This window comes from Lytechinus variegatus, chromosome 3 (genome assembly GCF_018143015.1).
Source record: "Lytechinus variegatus isolate NC3 chromosome 3, Lvar_3.0, whole genome shotgun sequence".
Classification (NCBI taxonomy): Eukaryota; Metazoa; Echinodermata; class Echinoidea; order Temnopleuroida; family Toxopneustidae; genus Lytechinus; species Lytechinus variegatus.
Window position 1 is genome coordinate 35633461 of NC_054742.1, and position 20610 is coordinate 35654070.

General features: G+C 34.6%; 1 protein-coding gene across 1 annotated transcript; it reads left to right on the top strand.

The window, feature by feature from the left end:
• The first annotated feature begins 13867 nt into the window (after nt 1–13867).
• On the top strand, nt 13868–15048 carry LOC121412014 (motor neuron and pancreas homeobox protein 1-like). Its single transcript, XM_041604927.1, has one exon. The coding sequence runs from the start codon at nt 14422–14424 to the stop codon at nt 15046–15048; it is 627 nt and encodes a 208-aa protein (XP_041460861.1). The 5' UTR covers nt 13868–14421.
• The last annotated feature ends 5562 nt before the right edge of the window (nt 15049–20610 follow it).

Here is a 20610-nt window from a genome sequence, read left to right on the forward strand (position 1 = left end):
GCTCTATTAAGATGGCGCTAAACTTTCGTGATGAATGCTCATATTGACTTTATTGTAAAATAAATAGCAGTATTAAAAAATCACGGAGGAGGCAAACGAATAAAAAAATTCACCTGGCTACAAAATAAAATCCAATCAGTTCATTTTTATTGGAACGGACATTTTTTCTCCTTCGTTGAGGGGTAAAATAAAATCAAGATTATTTTTACTGTTCACATCATACAGTATGAAACCATAATGAGATTTTTACTGAGTTTGATTGCACAAGTTTGGCTAGAAAGTGAATACAGGCTTGCAGATTTGAATCATCAATAACAACGAGAGAAAGATCTTATATGAAATAAGACAATTTTCGAGTGAACAGTTCAGGCCACGCAAAAAGGGGGATTGCTACGAACCTGCTGGCCCTATTAACTCCGACGGTGAACATTATTAACCAACTTCCCAGAGTGGGATTGATTAATGGCATATATTAGAAACTCACTGAGGTCGCCATCTACGGTTAGCTGTTGACAGAATAATTTTTCATTCAGATAGATCCATCACGTTCATTCAACACACAATTAAGACCTCTATCTTCAATAATTCTCCATTTGATTTCTTAATCAGATTCATTGAACATGTTGACTTTTTTTAGACAATTCTATTATAGCAGTTTAACGCGACGTGATCACTCTTTCGGTACATGCCTGAATTACCTTATTATTCTCACAGAATTTTGTAAATTTTGTCCTCCCTCACCTTCCCAAATTTTAGGATATAAATGCTTAACATTTTTTCCTGTATTTTCTTAACATTTTGTATAGATTTCTGCTCACCTTACCCTACTCGTTATAAAATTAATCCAGGAACTACCAGGTTTGTTGTTCTAATTTGAAAACACAAAAGGCAAGGAAGAAAATTATATTGAGTGCAAACTGATTCTGATTCTGATTTTGAGATTTTAAACATAAAAATGGCCGTTTATTAATTGTATCAGAAATGAAACAATGACTCCCTGCACATTTTTCTCTCCTCATGTTCTTCTTTTTCTTCTCCTTTTCCTCCTGCTCCTCTATTTTTTCTACCCTCAGCTAGCATGCACAAAACTTGACGAAGAGGGCAGTGCTCATTTTTTAAGTTCAGTCAATGCGAGAATACAAAAGAGAAAATTAGGTGTTCAATTGTGTGTTTCGTCAAAGCAAAAATTGAAAAGATATTGCAATTAAGTGTTTAATTTTCTTAGTTCTAACAGAAGAATTCTGAAAGGTTCTTAAATTACCTTTATGCAGAGGGAAAAAATAGGAAAAGGGTATTTTTTTTTAGAAAGCGATAAAATGAACCCCAAAAATGGTTCGGTCTTTTTTTCTTTAAATATTTGACTTTTCGTATTTGATTCCTGATATAATTTTTTGATAAACGACCGTTTTCTGTTAGAAATCACAAATTCACAATTAGTTTTGGCTCAATATTCTGTCTTTGCTGGTTACTTTCCAAATCAGAAAATATAAAGATAATGTTAAGACAGTTAATCGCCGTCACTGCGTAATAATAAATGTATGAAACTAACAATGTGTGGTTTATCCTAATACATGCTTGGATGGCGCTCTTCAAGCTTATATAAACGCCTTGAGAAATTGTGACTTGTCGATGCATGAGATCATGGGTTTATGATGAGATCGAGACATGATAAATACAGATGTTTCGTTTAAAGGTTTTATGGGTGACTTATTTATTTTTAAAGCAGTCACACATCCTCCATTCCTCAAAAAAAACTACCATTAATTTTGATAGATGAATGACTGAAAAGATGAATAGATAGATAAGTGAATAAATGAATAAAAAAACGTTGCACTTGAGGAAAGAAATTACAAGACGTCAATCCACCCCCACCAATAAATGAAGTATAATACAACACGAAAGTAATAAATTCAATATATTTTAAACAGCTTACACCCATACACTTCTTTATGACGGGTATTTGTTAATGTTGTTACTAAAATGTATCGTGTAAATTATTCGTTTGCGATGTCATTCCTCAAACTCGGATTTAAATAAAATTATTGAATTCAATTGATATACACAAGTCATTAAGTGCTTTTAACATAATTTTTTTGCCATTATTATATGTTTTGGAAAATTATTTGCATTCGATGTTGATTAAATTGATGTTAACTGAGCCGGTACCAATACAAGAAAGTGTTAAGCTATGTAATGTAAGTAGTTATTGCCACTAGATCCAGATTAATAACCGGAAATCTTTTCAAATCTGACTTAATTGTTAAAGGCGCTGTCACACCTTGGCGTTTTAGACAGCGTATGCCTGACGTATGAGGAATTTGGCGAATACGCTGGCGTACGTCGAATACGTTACGGGTAAGTTTTGCATACGTTAAGAGTACGCTAAAACACGCTGGTATACGTCGTCATACGGCGAGGTCGTCGAAAAATTTTGTGCAAGCACAAAATTTTTCGACGTATGCCAGCGTATGGCTCATACGTCCCGCATACGCGGGCCATAAACTGTTGTAGGCAAGTTACGCGATCATTGATACACGTTGACACACGTTACTCGTAAGTTAATCATAAGTCGATGTACGTCGAGATAATGTCCAGCGTACCCTAAAACTTACTTCTAACCTATGAGTAACGTGCTTTAAACGTATGTGTAACTTAACTCCAACGTATATTGACGTATGAAGACGTGCTCCGGACGACCACAAAACTTACTGAACGTGTTTATAACTTACAGCTACCGTATAATGGCGTATTGACAACGTTTATAGGAATAGGTATATAAAGGTGGTGTTCACAGGAGTTTTCTTCGGCATGGCGGTGGTGTTGATACGGTGATGTATCGTGCAGTTATGATTTGAATAGTCGAGCGGCAGCCTTTTTATAGGCTACGACACGTGTTCGTCAGCGATACGCTGCCGCGCGCTATGCGTAAGTTAGGCTATCGTAGGGCATAAGTTGTGTACGCCAGCAATACGCTAAGCATTCGTTGGAATACGTTACTTGTAAGTTAACGAAGCATTCGATATAAGTTACTAATACGTTATGTATACGTCCAACTCGTTATTAATACGCTAAGTATACGCCCAGAGTTGAAAAAAAAATCAAAGTTCAGCGTATGCCGACGTTTTAGAGAAATTTTGATACGTCGGGCATACGCTGTCTAAAACGCCAAGGTGTGACAGCGCCTTTAAGAGTTAAAAAGAAGACTGAAAATAAGACATCGTGTGCATACATTCACGTCACACGCCTTCTGAAGATGAAATGTACACCCATTTCATTATTCTCTAAAATCTATAATTAACATATTTTTAGACAGTATCTTGATAAAACAAAAATACATGTATCATTAAATAAATGATGAGTTATTGAAATCATCCAAATATCACAATACAGGGTGACCAGATGGCCGGGGTGATCATGATTAAAATATACCTTATGATCCGTTTGCTGTGTTTACAAAGAGAGGCATAAAAAATCAAACCTACTTCGATGATTTGTCAAGGATTTGACAAATGTGCACTAGGAATTTAATTAAAACCTCAAGATGCTCATATTACATTTGTTGATTCAAAATTAAGCGTACGCAATTGATCTTAAAGAGTCAAGTTCAGCGAGAAATATTCTCTTGAAAGATTACCAAGTGTGAGATTGAAAGAGCCTAAGCCCAGATACCGATGAGTGTATCTCAAAGCGTTTATCAAGCTGATTCTAGCCGATAATTCTGGTGCTTAATCGTGGTTGATGTGGAAGTGTGGGGCAATCACGGGCACTGCACAGATAGAAAGTCGATTTACTTGATGGTGACTTTGTTGACAACGGAAATATTTTCATGAAGATTTAGGCGCTTATGATTCTGGTACTTCTTGAATTTCATGTTCCATAAATCAACGCTTTATCGGAGGTCTTATAGTTGAGATGTCATTAATTTGCCAAAAGCTAACTTATCACATTGACAAGGTGATAAAATGGAAACGATTTCATGCAATCTTAAATCTAGGATAGAAAATAAGGGTGATTCGAGTAATCAATTTTGAATCCGAAAGAATCTGATTGGGATACTTGAATTTCTGGGATCAAAGCTAAATTGAAACCTGGTACCCTGGGTCCTTTATGCAAGTATTGGTGAATTTAATTCGCGTGTCTTCATTATAAACAGTCTACAATGTTAGAAAAATTATTTTGAAAATAAAAGAAGTTCCTACAGCAGAGTCTCGAGAACACCTGTAATCTTACCAGCTTGCGTAATCTTACATTATCATGTAAAATTATAGGAAATTGGTATTTGGTGTATGGAACCTTACAAATTTCCTTCAATAAAACACCCTTTTCCCCTTTTTAAACAACCCTGTTCTATTAAATTGCAGAAAAATTACTGTTTTATGAATTGACAGAATGATTCTGTTATTGATATCTGCAAAATCTTTTTTTTTTTCTGTAAAATCAGGTTTTTATTTCAACATTGTATATATCAATATGATTTCTAAATTCAATTTGATTTTTTTTATACATGGCTTATTTCTCCCTTCTCACTTGGTTACGGTGGAATATTGTATAATTTTACCACCTAGTAGTTGCTCGTCATTTCAATGTATCTGTTATTCTCTGTAATATCAATATAGGCTATTGTTCTAGTTTTATTTTATTGGAGGGTATAAAATCAACATAAAAAGACGGGGGTATATTGTCAATGAGTGTAAATCCTGTTTCTATTACTGATGATGATCGTACAGCCTGATCAAACATGATCAAGTATTTAAAAGTGAAATATCACGTTTTTTTTCTTATCCATCGTTTACCCATTTCAGATCTTGTTCGTTTTTTTAAAAAATAAATTGTGAATAGCATTTTAGAAGGTTTAAAGAAGAATAACGTGATTCAAAGTAAACTTTTTGCTTTATTCATCCACCAATCACATCAAAGGGAATATACAGAACACGAATCTCCATTTGATCGTTTATTTTTTCTTCTAAATTGTCTTTCTCATATTGTATCCTAAATTAATAAATGAATAAACATGGGTGGAAATCCACTCTCAAAATACCTACGATATTGATTCATTTTATGACTATTATTATTGAGTTTCATATCCAACATACGCATGTCTCATTACTCGGTGATGTAAAGTTCATCCACAAATACCCATTTTTGTTGCTCATGAACGAATATCATCCAAAGCCGCTCATCATCCGACGGGGGAAAAAAGAAAGAAATGAAGCGAAACGAGACGGAACGCGCTGAAACAACATCAATTGGTTACTAAGCAACAGAGGATGAGAGCGATTTATTATAAAGTCAAGAGGCGAAGGATAGCAACCGTAGAATCTTTCGAAATTAATTCAATCTCGACTCCCTCCACCTTTATTCTAGTATCATTGAAACATTATAGGGATATTACAGCCTGGTATAGAAGTTATGTCCGTCAAGGATTAGAGATTTTGTCGAAGAAAAGACATATTGTCTAATGAAAAATGAATGATTCCCGCATGTTTCTAGAGCATAACTGAAAATGTATTGGGGAGACGATAGCAGTTGGCCTCCGAATCAAATGATTTTTTTATTCAGTTATGTCCCTGCAACATTCGATCTTGTTTTGAAGAAACTTTAATTCGGGTTTATATTCCAATGTACATGTACAAATTTGAACATGCTATAGACACTGAAAGGGGCGGATCCAGCCTTCGCCAATAAGGGGCCAGGAATTTTTTTTTTCCAGCCAGCCACATTTTCCCCGATCGGCCGCTCGAAGTTGATTTTTTTTCTTTGAAGGGATGGTCCTAATAGTCACTTCTAAGCTCTATTGTTATAAATCAATATAAATATATAATAATCTCATGAGGCTTATTTAGATAGTGCGAGCGCGAAGCGCGAGGAATTTTGTTTTCTTTCGTGTATTTTGTCTTAAAATGTAAAAATTCTGGACAATGTTTGTGATCCTAAACGAGTTGTGTATCCAACTTGCGCTAGCAGAATTTTTTTATAAAATGTTTTGATCTGATAATACAATGACCTGTTAACGGCTGCTTGCAGTTAGCCATTAAGATGTTACATACTTTAACAATCAAATAATGCGAGCGAGAAACGCGAGCTGAAAATTTTTATGTTTCTTCCTGAAGAATGGAAATTGTAAACAATTGATGCGAGTGCGAGCGTAAAAATTTGAGATTTGCACCTAAAATTGGGACACTCTATTCATGTTTTGTAAATCATGAAAAGGATTGATAATTGGAAATCTTCCTATATTAATGATGCGACCGCAAAAAGCTAGCAGAAAATCTTTGATATTGTGATCTGAAACCGGATAGTGATTTAAATAGGGAACATGCTGCGTATCTGAAATAACATGCGCACGCGTGTTTCATATTTCGACCTATATGTGGGCATTCTTGATACCTTTCTTATCATGAAAGTCAATTAAGCGAGCGCGAAGCGCGAGCTTAAAATATTTGGTATTCCGATCTGAAAAAGGGTCAATTTAAGCTCTGTATTTAGAGGAATATTGTGAGGTGGATATGGATCACAATTAAAAAAGAGCTGATATGTTTAATTTGTATTACTTTGACATAGGACTGGAACATTCTAGGAACATTATTTCATCAAGACTATCTTTTAATTAATCTTCCTAAGCGCGAGATGAAACTTGTCGATATTGCATTGTGATAAAAGGGACAATTTGATTATCAAAATAATATCTTATTCATTAATCTAATACGCCTAATGAGAGCGCGAAATCTGTCAATTTTAGGCCTAAAAATTTGACATTTAAAGCACTTTTGTAATTATGAATAAGATGCATGAGTTAATGTATTTTCAACAATCAATGCGAGTGCAAATCGCGAGCCGACATTTTTGGTAAACCGTCATGAAATGGAGATTCTAAATAATTTGTTATAGAATATATATTGAGATATACATAACTCACGAATCAAAATGCGAGCTTGCAGCGCTAGCTGATACGTTTTGACAATCTGACCTGATTTTTTTGAGAACCTTATAGAATACAGAAAAATAATAGGTATTAGGTAATTCAGACCATAAAACATACAATTTTACAAAGCACTTAAAAAATCAATTTTTAAATCAAACAAAATAACGAAAGTTCGATTTCCGAGCTGAAATATGTTTTGTGTATTGACTTCGAAATTTGATGTTTAAAGCTACATATTGAGCAAATTATTTAAATCACCTAAAAGGCAATGCGAGCGCGAAGCGCGAACGAAAATTTTTGTATAGTGACATGAAAGATTGAAAAAAAATATTTTCCTAGTATTTCTCTCATCTCATTTTATTCACTCGTCTTCCTTCTCTTATGTTCCCCCTTTCTTTTTTCTCCTCTCTTTTCCTTTTTTTTTCCTTTTGTTTTCTTTCCCCCTCTTTCCTTTATTTTTTGCTCCGCCAATAGGGGGAGGGGGATCCGGGCCCCTCGGGCCCCCTGGATCCGCCTGTGACTGAGGTATTCTCATTTCCTGTCTAGCAATTGAAAATTTTATACAAATATTATCATTGTCATCTTATTCTCTAATATAAGACTTTACTTTCAGTTTTGGAAAAGAAAAACTCATATATATATATGACAATTTTAAATGTCATTTATTATATTCTTGAATACAGTATCTAAATTGCGAAAGATCTGCACGATGTTGTTGTTTAATAACTTCCGTGTTATATATTTTTTTTATTTTAGGTTGCTGTAAAGTTGGCGGTTGTCCTTCTTTGTGAGTCACTTTATGAGCATTTAACGGCAATGTTTATCCGCTCGTTAGAAAAGTAGTAAATTAATTACTCACCTCCTTACTGTATTCTTTGACAACCAATATAGTAGGCCTACTCCTGAGATCACATTGAGAATTATTCTTCTTTGGTAGATCACAAAGAACAACCAATGACATGGAAGATCAATACCCTACGACAGGAAACTGTCGGCCTAAAGATACTACCCGTTATCTCAATATCATTTTCCCTGCAAATAAAACTAATAACAGAACGGTAGCAATGACTTCAGGTTAACATGAAAACTGTACTATTAATAATGAGGTGGCTACAAAGATATCGAAATGTCGAAGAGGGAGATCCTCCAATCAGGCTACTGAAAGTAATATTGCTCGTTCGCTTCGCTCGTCGCACGTCAATGTGCACGCGTCAAAAGACCTAATTATAAGTTGTAATGCATTTGTATTCACTATGATTCATCACAGGTCACAACGAAACATCTATCGAGAAACCATTTCGAGTTGAATCTGAACAGTCATTACAAAAGAGCTATTTACGTACCCCAACCCCCTTAAAAAATATTTTGATGTGTCTTCCAAAATCATCCCGTCCTCCTATTCCTACCCCTGCTCAGAATCGGATTTACGGTGCTGAGGGTTACTACTCCAATTATGTAATTTCTAATTCATAAAGATGTGTAATCAATTCTAATTAAGATTATTATCACTTTCAATATTGACATAGCCCCTAACGATACTTCTCTGAGCAAAAAAATAGGAATGTAAAGTCAGTTTGTAGGCACTATCTGCACAGTGTCACAATGTAAAAAACATAATCAATTTCATCGGAAGTAATGAAATGTTCATTAAAGTGGCATATTGAGCCAACAATTTTGAGGGGGCCACATATGTCATGTCGGGTAAAATTTAAAAAAAAATGCAAGCCAGCGAAGCGAGCGACCAAAAATTTCGATATTTTTATGAAAAAAGGGTCAAATTTTGTAATAAATTTTTTATATAATATTCAGAATATAATATCTAATTTCACCCTTCACATTTTCCGTTTGTTACCATTTTTTATTTTCTTGGTCGTGTATGCCAGTGGCTTATGAATCTTGCTCGTTTGTCAAAACCAGAACAGATCTCAACATTCTTCAAATCACTAGAAAATATCAAAGAAGTGCCGACAAAAACAAATCAAACCCCAATTTGTCTCCCCATCAACCATTCCTTAGTTTCGACTTCAAAACAAAATGATTTCGAAAATCGGATAAGTATTTGACACTTCAATATTTGACAATGAAGAAGTGTTGAAAATGTGGCATTTTGCATGGCAAGTGGTTCAATAAAAATTGAAGATTTTCTTTTGATTTGACTAATTAGACTGCCGGAGAGTTGGTAAAACAAACTTAAATCAAAGGAAATTCTTTAAAGTTAGCCTGGATCTAGTTTTGTCTGATAAAGTTGTCACACAGGTGAGAAATCGCAATGTTTTATGTGTATTCGGTAGTTGAATTTTGATGGTTGAATTTGAGGCGGCAGGTCATTAATATGTCGTTAAAACCAGCTTTCGACCGATAAACGGCATTGAATGATATTTGAACAGTCTTCATTGGCGTATAAATCTAGAGTCGTAATTGTTAGGATCTGGGCAATATTGCTCCTAATAGGCCTATTATGTTTGGATCTTGTAAGATAATACATTATTATATCATTTCTTGCAGTGTCCTTGTGATTGATATCTCATTTTAATATCTGCATTTATTGATATAGCAAAATGGGCGCTGAATTGGCTGATTGTGTGGTTTCTAAATAAATCAGACATTTTCAAGCTACGACGTGGTGATAAAAAGGTGCAATGAATGTTACGAGCAACATTATTGATGTCATCTTATTCCATCTATCTATGTCAAACTATATTGCCATTGAAGCAGTTAAAACTATGAAGAATCCCTCTAGCCATATATCATATGTAAATTTATAGTAAAATGAAATTTATAACAATCTATGTCAACAAAGAAGCTATATTTGTAATTACAATAGCGTTTTATTTATATATTTTTTCAACTATCAAGACTTATCTCAATTGAGTTTAAAAGACACGTTCCATTGCATTTAAAGTAATCAAACCACTCATAAGTTGCTGAAATCTTCTTAGTTCACTCATGCTCATCATATTAACTACATTTCACATCAATCGACGGTTGAGATCATCAGAAGAAAACAAGATGTTTCCATAATCCTCTGAGAATTGGAACTCAAAGAAATACGACATGGTTGATTCGAGGCAATAATCATGACTGATGGCCTGTCAAATGTATTTATACAACAATACCATTGTTCTTTCTTATACATATCGATGCAACAATTAGTTAATTACTTTCACAGTTTTTGTTGCAGAAATGAAGTATTCTAACCACAATTCCATGACAAATTGCATTATTTTACAAAGCCCATGGGTGCAAGGAAGGTTTTACCCTAATTTCTCTACAGTCCTCAGTTTTAATCCTACCCCAAGGCACGCTGAATTGCTCTCTTTGTGAAAAATCATATTCCTCTTTCACGGATCTGTTGAAAATTGAACTACCTCCGTAATGGACGGTGGTATAACAATATTGAGTTACCAAAATTTGTGTTAGATTAGTCGCATTTTGCGCTGAACTATAGATTAATGAAAGTTGCATTTAATTGATAGATTGATGGTTATACAGATAATTAGAATGGTCGTGATTTATAGTAGTAGAGAAATTACGTATGTTGAATCAATTACTGTTAGAAACTGATGCCATAGGACAACACCAACTATGACAACTACTTGGATGTAAGCGCTCGCTCCTCACAAAAAATATGACAAATATATCAAACTAATCTGGTGACCTGATCATGCTGAAAAATTTGAAGAGTATTTGTTACCATATGGAAAAACTAAATAACTAATTTTATTGGTATTAGATATATTCTTCAGTCCAAAGTGAATTATAAACAATAAAAGAAAGCCGATCATCATGACCCTAACAATATTTTCAGGAAGCACTTCAATATTAAGCCTAAATTTCAAAGTCTTTCATGATTCATTTTTAATTAATAGCCGGCATATGTTTGAGTGGCATCCCCCTTCCAAGTTATACAATTGTATTATACTAGTGTCAATAAATGTAACTATAATAAAAGATTCCTTAAAGACAATCCATTCTAACAAAAAGTTGAATTGACTTAAAAGAGAAAAAAAATCCAATAAGCATAACACTGAAAACTTCAATCAAAATCGGATGAAAAAATAAGAAAGTTAATTTCACAAAACAGTTATTATGCACATCCTGGTAGTATACAAATGAGGAGACTGTTGACGTCATCCACTCTCTATTTCTTTTGTATTCTAATTTTCTCATCATTGTCAAGTGAAACAATCATTAATTCCACATTGAACATGTGGAATTAACATTGTTTGATACTATATGGTTCAGTCAAGTTGGTCCTTATTGTCAAATCTGGAAAAACTAAAATATTGTATAATTCAAACAATAAAAAACAGAAGAATTAGTGCACGTCATTTGCACGTCACTGAGTTGTGCATATCACTGTTTTGTGAAAAATAAGCGAAATTTTATGTCATAAATATTTTACATCCGATTGTGATGAATTTTTCAGCGTGATACTAGTTTGATTTTTTTTCTATCTATTCAAGTCAACATTTTTCGGGAATGAACTTGACCTTTAATTTATTTTTTTTATTATCTTTCTATTAACAAAATAAAAGAAACCAAGTAGCATAGATTTACAAGACCGTTATACTGTGTTTATACGCTGCATCGGCTCGCAGATTATCCTGCTTTGCGTTTACACGCTGCCCTAGCTCGCAGGGCAAAACACAGATCAGTGGATTAAATTTACATCATGAAACGCGCGCTATAATTGCCGGTACGGTGCAGACTCGCTTTCGTGATTACACGGACACGACGGAGAAACTTTGCCGTGTCTGCAACGGCTCGCACTTTAGGGGAGCATTTCATGAAAGCACTTGTCGGACGTTTTATCCGACAGTTACCATAGTATCAAGGAATGTTTTTAGATCTGACAACTTGTCGGACGAAAATGTTGATGAAACGCTCCCCTGCTCCTACTATTTTGGCGGAACAAAATTGCCGTGTCTGCACCGCGCGGCGAGCCGGTGCAAGTTTATCGCGTTTACACGCATAAAAAAGGCGAGTCTGCACCCGATCTCGGGTCTGCACCGCAATCCGATGAAGCGTGTAAACATGGTATACATAATTGGGGAAAGGTGAAGTTACATCTTAATGTATTTTACATTGATAAATGCTCTTCCAATTAACTCAAATTCTAGACATGGTTTCGCAATAGTAGAGAGTCAATCCCATGAACAGGAGGTCGGGATTCGAATCTCGACAGAGGTGTATTGTTTATTTAATAAGGGGTAGCCCATTCAACAACAGTTGATCTCCCATGGGGCCCCTATACACAAGAATGCAATAACAGATAATATTTACAGAAAAATAAACATTCAAAATAACATAACATATGCAAACAATGCAATAAAAGCTGAATTGCGAAGACATCAATAATAAACATTGCAAAAATAGAGGATTATTTCAACGTTATTCAAACATTCAAATACATAAAATTGAACGTATTATCAAAGGTGAACCAAAGACAAATAAAGCTGAACCTCAATATAGGCTTATAGCTTGGAGAATGCTACAAATTAAACGCTTTGAAATGCATGTCCACCAGAGATCTGCAATAACACTGCGCGGATTCATTCGGTAAATAAGACTATTCTTGTTAATCTCCTGCTTTTAATTCACACTAGCCCCTTCCTCCCTTACTTTCATTTTCATCTTCTTCTTCATCATCATCATCTTCTTCTTCTTCTTCTCATTATAATTATCATTATTATTATTATGATTATTACTATCATTATTATTATCATTTTTATTATTATTATTATTGTTATTATCATTATCATTATAATTATTGTTATAATCATTGTTTAAATTATTATTATTAGTAGTAGTAGTAGTAGTAGTAGTAGTAGTAGTAGTAGTAGTAGTAGTAGTAGTAGTAGTAGTATCATCATCATCACCATCATTATCATCATCATTATTTTGAGCGGTTATGTCATTACTACGAATACTGATGTTATTGTTGATAATTAAAGGAAGATAAATCACTAAATTAATTTGAGGTGAATATAAGTAATAACATTGTTTGAAAGTGACAGAAGAGAGAAAACTAGAATTGAAATGAGTAATGATGTATAACAAATAAAATTAGAGAAGGCAATGTACACTCTTAATAAATAATGATAGTTTTATATTAGAAAAAAATATTCATATTAATCGTATCCATTGTTATTCATTTTTTCACTAGAGCGACATGCGTTATAAAAACAATTTGGTACTGACTCCCATTTGATATAATGAAAGTTATTTAAAACTTACTTCATATTGTATTACATTACAGTTCGTTACCATCATTAAAAGGAACTTATAGACAGAATCAATTACAAATTAAAAAAAAACAAACATATTTCATTATTAAAAAAACTTTTTTTCAACAAAGGGTAAATAAATAGATCCTTTTTATACCCGCAAAATGAAAATGAAAATCTGAAAAAAACATGAAATTCGATATCTCAAAAGGTTACTTGAGCGATTACTGCTCGGAATCGACAAAATGATAGACAGATTACTAGCTTGTTTGCTCACTTGTACTAAATTGACAGGGATATTTTAACTTATGGAGTATTGTTAATTATTATTATTCGCTGCACTGGCTCAGGGTGAATCTGAAGAGGACAGCTTGTTCGATTAGACACAGTGCTTTGTATATGATTGGACAATATGTACACAAGAATGAGAAAGGATAAAAAGCACATCTCTTCCAGTCACCCGTGGCTATCGTGAAGACAAACGGAGAGGTAACCAAACGGTTGCAAATCCGCTCTGTTTGCACTGAGGTTCGGCCTCCAATAAAATAAATACCATTATTAACCCCAAGATCAATGAAGCCTTGTGGTTTTATTAGTGCCATGTCAACACGTAATTAAAACGCCTAATTACTCGAGAGCTATCAAGCACAGATTAAGCGCTCGCTTCGTCTGATTTTGAGGGCAGAGGTAATACTTTTGAGGAGAGGTCGAAGCAACCAATCAGAGCGGTCGTGTCTTGAAAGAGTTGGGACTGATTGATTTTGAGAGGTGAACTGTAATAGGACGAGAGCGTCATACATGGCGCCGTGGTATCGATGATTTGAGAAAGAAGAAGAGGGATGAGCATCGCTTGCCTCCATGACCGCCTGTCTTAACGGCCTAGTATTACACGTGGTTCCGGATATAGTGTGTCTCGATCTCATGATGACGATTACAGCTACTTGAAGGTGGAGTCAATTGGTTTAAGAGGACCTCCAATCATTGTCACTGATGCATTCCGAAGCGGTATTACCTTCATGATCGCCTCACTACAATCACTCGCTCTCTCCGACCCATTTCTGTTTCCGTTACTCATTCACTCACTTTTTAGCGCTTCTTCTCCTTTTCTGAAAATAATTTCTAAAAAGCGTATCTTCTGAATTTAAAAGCAGTTGTCATTTTGAAAACGAAGCAATCGATTTTCTGTAACCTTGCTTTCGCCTTTTTTCCCGCCGAGTCGTATGCATCGCAAATCTCGAATAGAAATTGAAAAGAGAATTGTATTCTTTAATGAAAGAGCGAATTTTTACGATGGAATCTTCTAAGGCATTCACCATTGATGCGCTCCTTTCAAAGGAGGCTTCGACAGGTTTGAAGGCAAAATCCCCTACCAACTCTCCTCCACCTATGGATAGAAGCAGTCCTCTTAGTCCTCTTCCAGTTCAACCGCACCCATCCCGTTTATCTATAATGGACCGTGCACTTGGGGCCACACCCTTATCGCACCCATCGGGAGGAGGTGGTGGTGGTTGTGGGGGTGGAAATCACCACACCCTTCAAGCAAGAGGGATGCACAGTGGAAGTTTGGTCCCCAAACCAGGACTCCTTGGCTTTCATCCACCTGTTTCCGGGATGGCGCCGAACGCCTCCGTGGTTCCCGCCATCTATTCGCACCCCTTGTACGCCGGACTGTTTGGCGGCCAGCATCACGCACAAGCTGCACATCATCTCAGTGCTTTTCGAGCCGCCGCAGCAGCAGCGGTCGGTGAACATGGAGTACGGAGTGGCCACCCGCTATCATCGTTCTCTGTCGACTGGTTTCGTAACGGCGTCATGCTGCCCAGATTCGGAGACTTTACAGGAGGTTTTGGTGAGTTAATTTCCCCCCGAACTAAGTATCGTGCAAGAAATCATTAAAATTTGTGTTTTATCCAAACTTATCATTATGAGATTTCAGGAGAGAATATCACTTTAACGAGATTAATAGAAAATGAGTTAAAAGCTATTCAAGAAGAGCTTAATTGCTTTGGAATTATTGCCAGCAGTACATGAAAAAGTTTATTAATCATGGTCGGAAGATTTGGAAGAAAATCGTGTTCTATATTTCTCACATTAAAACATATTTCGTCGCTGACGTTTCATATACTTTCAGTAGTGCTGTTTGATTACAGCTGACATTTATTATTATCCTTCATTGTTTTGGTCTTGTTTTGTGTGAAAATACACTCGTCTTTTATTATTGATTACAGTCATGATCGAAAGACTCTATTGTATACAATGCAATTTAAACCTTTTTTGTTTGTATAAGTGAGCGTTGTTGTTTTTTCTGTTCAATGTCTTTGTCTTTTATGTTATTAGAATCACTCTGCTTCAAGGAAATAAAGTGCAAAACAGTCACATCTCAAACCAATATTATCAATTTGTTTCAGACCTACGAGTACGAATTTCGCGACAAAATTATAGGCTTAAAATATTCTCCAAACTCAACATACAAACATTGTTCCAGCATGCATGCAGTATGTAAACTGATGATTCTAGCCAGCTTGAATAAAACTGCAAATGAATAAGAACAACATGATATTGAATACGACACCCAACGAGCATAATTATCATTATGATTAGGACAGAAAATAAGAGAACAAGAATGGCTTACCAGTGACGCCCGGATCGGCCTCGCGTATATTGAGCTAAACATCTTTGTTAGATGGGTAAAGCTTCAGAATAGAGTTCATTTGCTGTCCCCTATTTTATCAAGAAATAATTCATTTCTAGAATAAGTTAAGTATACCCGTGATAATGTAACTACTAAAACTTTAGTGTACGTTTAAATCTTTATCACAATAAAATGGGAAGTGTATTTTTTTTTCAATCCAAATAAAATAAAACAAAGAGAGAAATAAGTTCATTGGTAGCTTAGGGATATTCTTTTCAATTATGATTCTTCTTCCGCATTTGATAATTTTTCCTTATTGTTATTGAGGCGGTGTCGATGAAATTTTAGAAACTTTCCTTAACTTTTATTAACTGATGATCGTGCAAAAATTATCCTCTTATATGAAGAAAGTTTCGCAAAAATGTATCGTTCATTACACTTTACACTTTTTCTCTTGTGTTATTAAACAAGTAGAATTATTCAAATCAGGATCTCCCATTCCAAAACAGATAAGTAAATCGATATGAGTATCTATGCATTAATGTATTCACTTAATTACACAAATAAGGGAATCTTCACTCTCTAAATTGCGGAGATTTAAAATAAATCCAGGTGGTCTTCAGTTAAGGACTAATCGAATTTGGGATTCAGTTTTAATCCTAAAGATTGATTTTTAAATCTCAAAGTATTCTTCAAATCCCTTGAGATTGTGAAATAATTTTTCAAGATTAAAAGTAAATCCCAAATTCGATTGTTCCTTATAGTGTACATCTGCGTTTATTTTAAATCCCTGCAATTTAGAATACACGTTATACAGTTAGGGACAAATTATAGACTTTTCCATTATTATCTCCATAAATTCATAGACATGCATTCATTCTTACTTTCCTATGAATTTATAATTTTTACACCATAACAGACAGATAAGTGATGAATCAGCACTTTAATTTTTACAGAGTATACAGTTACATATAGGAAGTTTATGCGTGGAAAATAACTGCAATTTGCACAATAAAATATTTTTCGCTTGTGTTCGATGTTCATAGCAATAATGGATACTACTATCTGATTAAAAAATCATGAGCAACAAGACTTACTCTTATTTATAATAGATTATTCAATTAGATTCTTGACCAGTGGCGATGAAAAATTTATTTTCATATTAACATTTATTTCATAAAGTTTATAATATCATTTGAGACATCATATTCTGTTTCATTCTCAAACAAGGTGCATGCTCATATATCAATAGACTTTTCAATCAATTTATTTGTTTGTGTTGTTGTTGTTTTTTGTTTTGTTTGTTTAATGTTCGTATTTTAAAACTGTAGTTTATTTGTTCATTGCAGGACACAATTGTGTCATACTGATATAATTTTATAAAGTTTCACCTACAGAATGACATCGACTGGGATGTTTGTCGAACATTGATTATTTTGGAAAGTAAAGCAGTGTTAGGACCGAACAACAGTCCTTTCATTATTAAATTCGTTGCTTGTTAAAGAAATTATGTTGTAATGTAGATACAGACGCCCTTGTAAAGAGATAAAGTACATAAGGCGAACAAGGTGTTAATTTATTCATGAAAAAATGCTCTCTCGGGTGACACAATTTGTTCAATATTATGAATATCATAGCGTGTAGTTATGAAGAGGCGTTGTCAATATAAATAAGAGGCGCGATTCTCAAACCATTTTGTATCGATTTTGAATGCTTCAAAATTATAGGCCGTTTATGGCTGAGTTCTTTCCTTTTTTATTTAATGACCTTTTTGTCTTATCTGAATATCTACGATATCTTGGTTTTTGAGATTTGTTTGATCGTTTTATTTTATATTGTCATTGACATTCATCTAAATATTTTCAAGCTCTGTTCAATCGTTTGCTTTTGAATTGAATTAAAAAGCATGCAGTAGTCTTGTTCACTCTCCCACTCTCTTCTATCACACACACTCTCTTTTTTATCCCTCACTCCCCCTCCATCTCTTTCTTCCACTCTTTCTTTGTCTCCTTTCTCTCTCTCTTCCATCAAGTCAGTGACTTCATGTAACACTAATCAGTATAACCATGATAACATTGGGAAATTATATACTTCATCATAAATCAAAAATATTTCGGATTCAATACTTCAAATAATATTTCCCCATTTGAAATTATTTGAAATTTCATCTTCACTCCTAAATGGGTTGTTTATTAATCATTTTTTTATGATTTATTTTTTTCTAATGTTCATGTTGTATGCATAGACACCAATTAGAAGATGACAGCGAAAATATCAATGATGTCACACACACTTTTTTCAGTTTAATATCACTTACCTTGCATTCGAACTCACTTTAAACTTACCGATGACGATCGTGTGTCAGAAGAGGAATGCTCGAAATAAAAGTACACCAAACGATAAGTGTATCGAACCCTAAGCATAAGTTAAACGACATTTTGTGGCTATTAGCGCATGCAGACGGTCGCAGTATCTATAACTTTATCGATAGCCAACCTTGTCAGCGATCGATACGCAAAACCATTAGCGCGGCATATGATGAACGAACATGCGGAGTTAAAAAATCATCGCGTGTATTGATCATATCAATTAGCATAACTATGTCATTAGTGGGCTTCTAGACAATGTGTACTTTTTAAAGAGGTCGGAGTACTTTTGTGGTTGTTTACAGCATCCATACTTCGCCTGCCCTGTTCATGCCGTTAGATACCAACGATAATTTCATATCGTAAATTGCGCTCAATGGCCCAAAGTTTCGAGTTGAAGAATTCCAAAAGTTTACTTTTTATGTTGATTCAAAATGATAGCCCACCAAAAAAATATAATTCTTTTTATGTATATGGGAGAGAAACACAGAGCAATATACAGACCTTGGACAGGGGTATGTTTAATTTTGATCTATGGTGCAATGGTATCCTTCATTTTTAACTCTGATAATCAGGCTGGTAATCCTTCAGTAATTAATCAGATAAAACCTCACTTAACAGTCTCTTGTTAACATAATTATCTCTTATCTTGATTGTGATGTTTCACTTTGAGTTTTAGCATGTTTGATTATAATATTTAAAGGGGTAAATAAAACGGGGATGGAAATCATGATATCAACATAAAAAGGCAAAATTAAACGACCAACAAACTGAAAGTTTGATCAGTTACAAGTTGAGCAAGAAATTCCTTTTCCAAAATGAATGTCAAAATACGGATTTCCTTCAAAACTTGCACAATTTTTACATTCTGTAATAACCAAGCCTATAGATGCATGTCCGACCACATGGACGAATTCCCGGAGAAACTTCAGTATAACTTTCAATTTGTTTTATATGTGATAATTTCAGAACCAAATTGATAATCAAATTCTGAAGAAATTAATTATTTCATTATAATTTCTTTTATCATGTTGGTTACGGTCATTTTCAAATCAATATGGTTTTACCAGGATTTGGTCTGTCAAATATGCGCTGAATTTGTTTTACTGTGTAAAGAGTGGAAGAGGGGTGTGAACATATGAACTAACAGTCGACGGTAAATTGAGAATGTATCTGTTAATCAAACATGATTTGTCATTCAAACCAACAGGGTAACTCGGGCACCCCAACCCAACAAGGAGAACTTCAGACTAAACAAAACACGCGTTATCACACCTTTAATCTGTAATGACTGAAATAACATCAAAATATTGGTGGGGGAATTCGTTCGGGTAAACTAAACCTATCGGTGGGTTGATTAAACAGGTATTAAGCGTGATTAGTGAGGGATTAGAAGTCCAAATGCACCGTGACAATGATATAATGATGACTACAATGGTTTAGATTCAAATGTAATCTTGTTTTGTGTGGGCTCTTTAGTTGATAAATGAACGAATTTCTGTAACCAATTTACACAATGACCGGTCATCCTCATGCCTTTATCTGCAACGTGAATCTATAATAGAAGTTGACATTCAGACAGTTGCATTCGAATTGTTCAAGATTTATAAAATTTATTCCGAAGTCGTTATTCATGATCACTTTCTTTTCATTAGAAATCAGACATTAAGGCACGTATAGTTCAGGAAAATTCAAATCATTATAATATGTCACTATGTCTACTTATATAGTGCTTGCGCAATCTCTCGTAATAGATAATTTGTTCGTTCACAAATTCTTCTCCTTTTCAAGAAATAAAAAGAAAGACAACATCAGTCACTGGTGTACTGAACATGTATGCGTTATAACCCCTATTGCATTGTGAGGACACTTCCCGAAACTGTCGATTCCAGGGGTGCATGTCATTTAAGTGTCCACACTTGAGTGTTAATTAAAAATTGCAGAATCATAAGACATGTGGGACGATCGGGGGTTCATTCTTGTGGTGTTAACTGGAACATCGGTAACATTCACACCATGGAATAAAAGTGGAGGTTTAGATTAGTGTTTTTTTAACTGATATAGAAGACAACATTCCCTACTCACCAATTCATCTCACAGCAACAAATGTGTGAATGAGATGTTGAAATAAGAGCAAGGTATACTGACCGGTGTGTTTACTTATCTTAACTGACCACTTCACCCGTGTACACATGGCCAGTAAATGCCACTCTGTCCATACCATCCGACCGCCTATTCCAACCTCTCCTTTTATTTCATTCTTTCATTTCATTTCCCATCATGCCTAGCATCCAAACAGACTGGACTCTCAATGCAAGTATAATTACTGACCTGGTATGTGCTACTATTTGATAGTCACAACATTGGGCAGTGTTGTAAAGTGGAACGTTTGATGTTGCCGATCGGTCTGGGGGTAATTGATTCGACATACAGGTGTGAGGAAGGTGAATTAAACAAATA

Excerpts from the sequence above, each read along its gene's own strand:
- LOC121412014 (XM_041604927.1), top strand. The coding sequence starts at position 14,422 with ATGAAAGAGCGAATTTTTACGATGGAATCTTCTAAGGCATTCACCATT.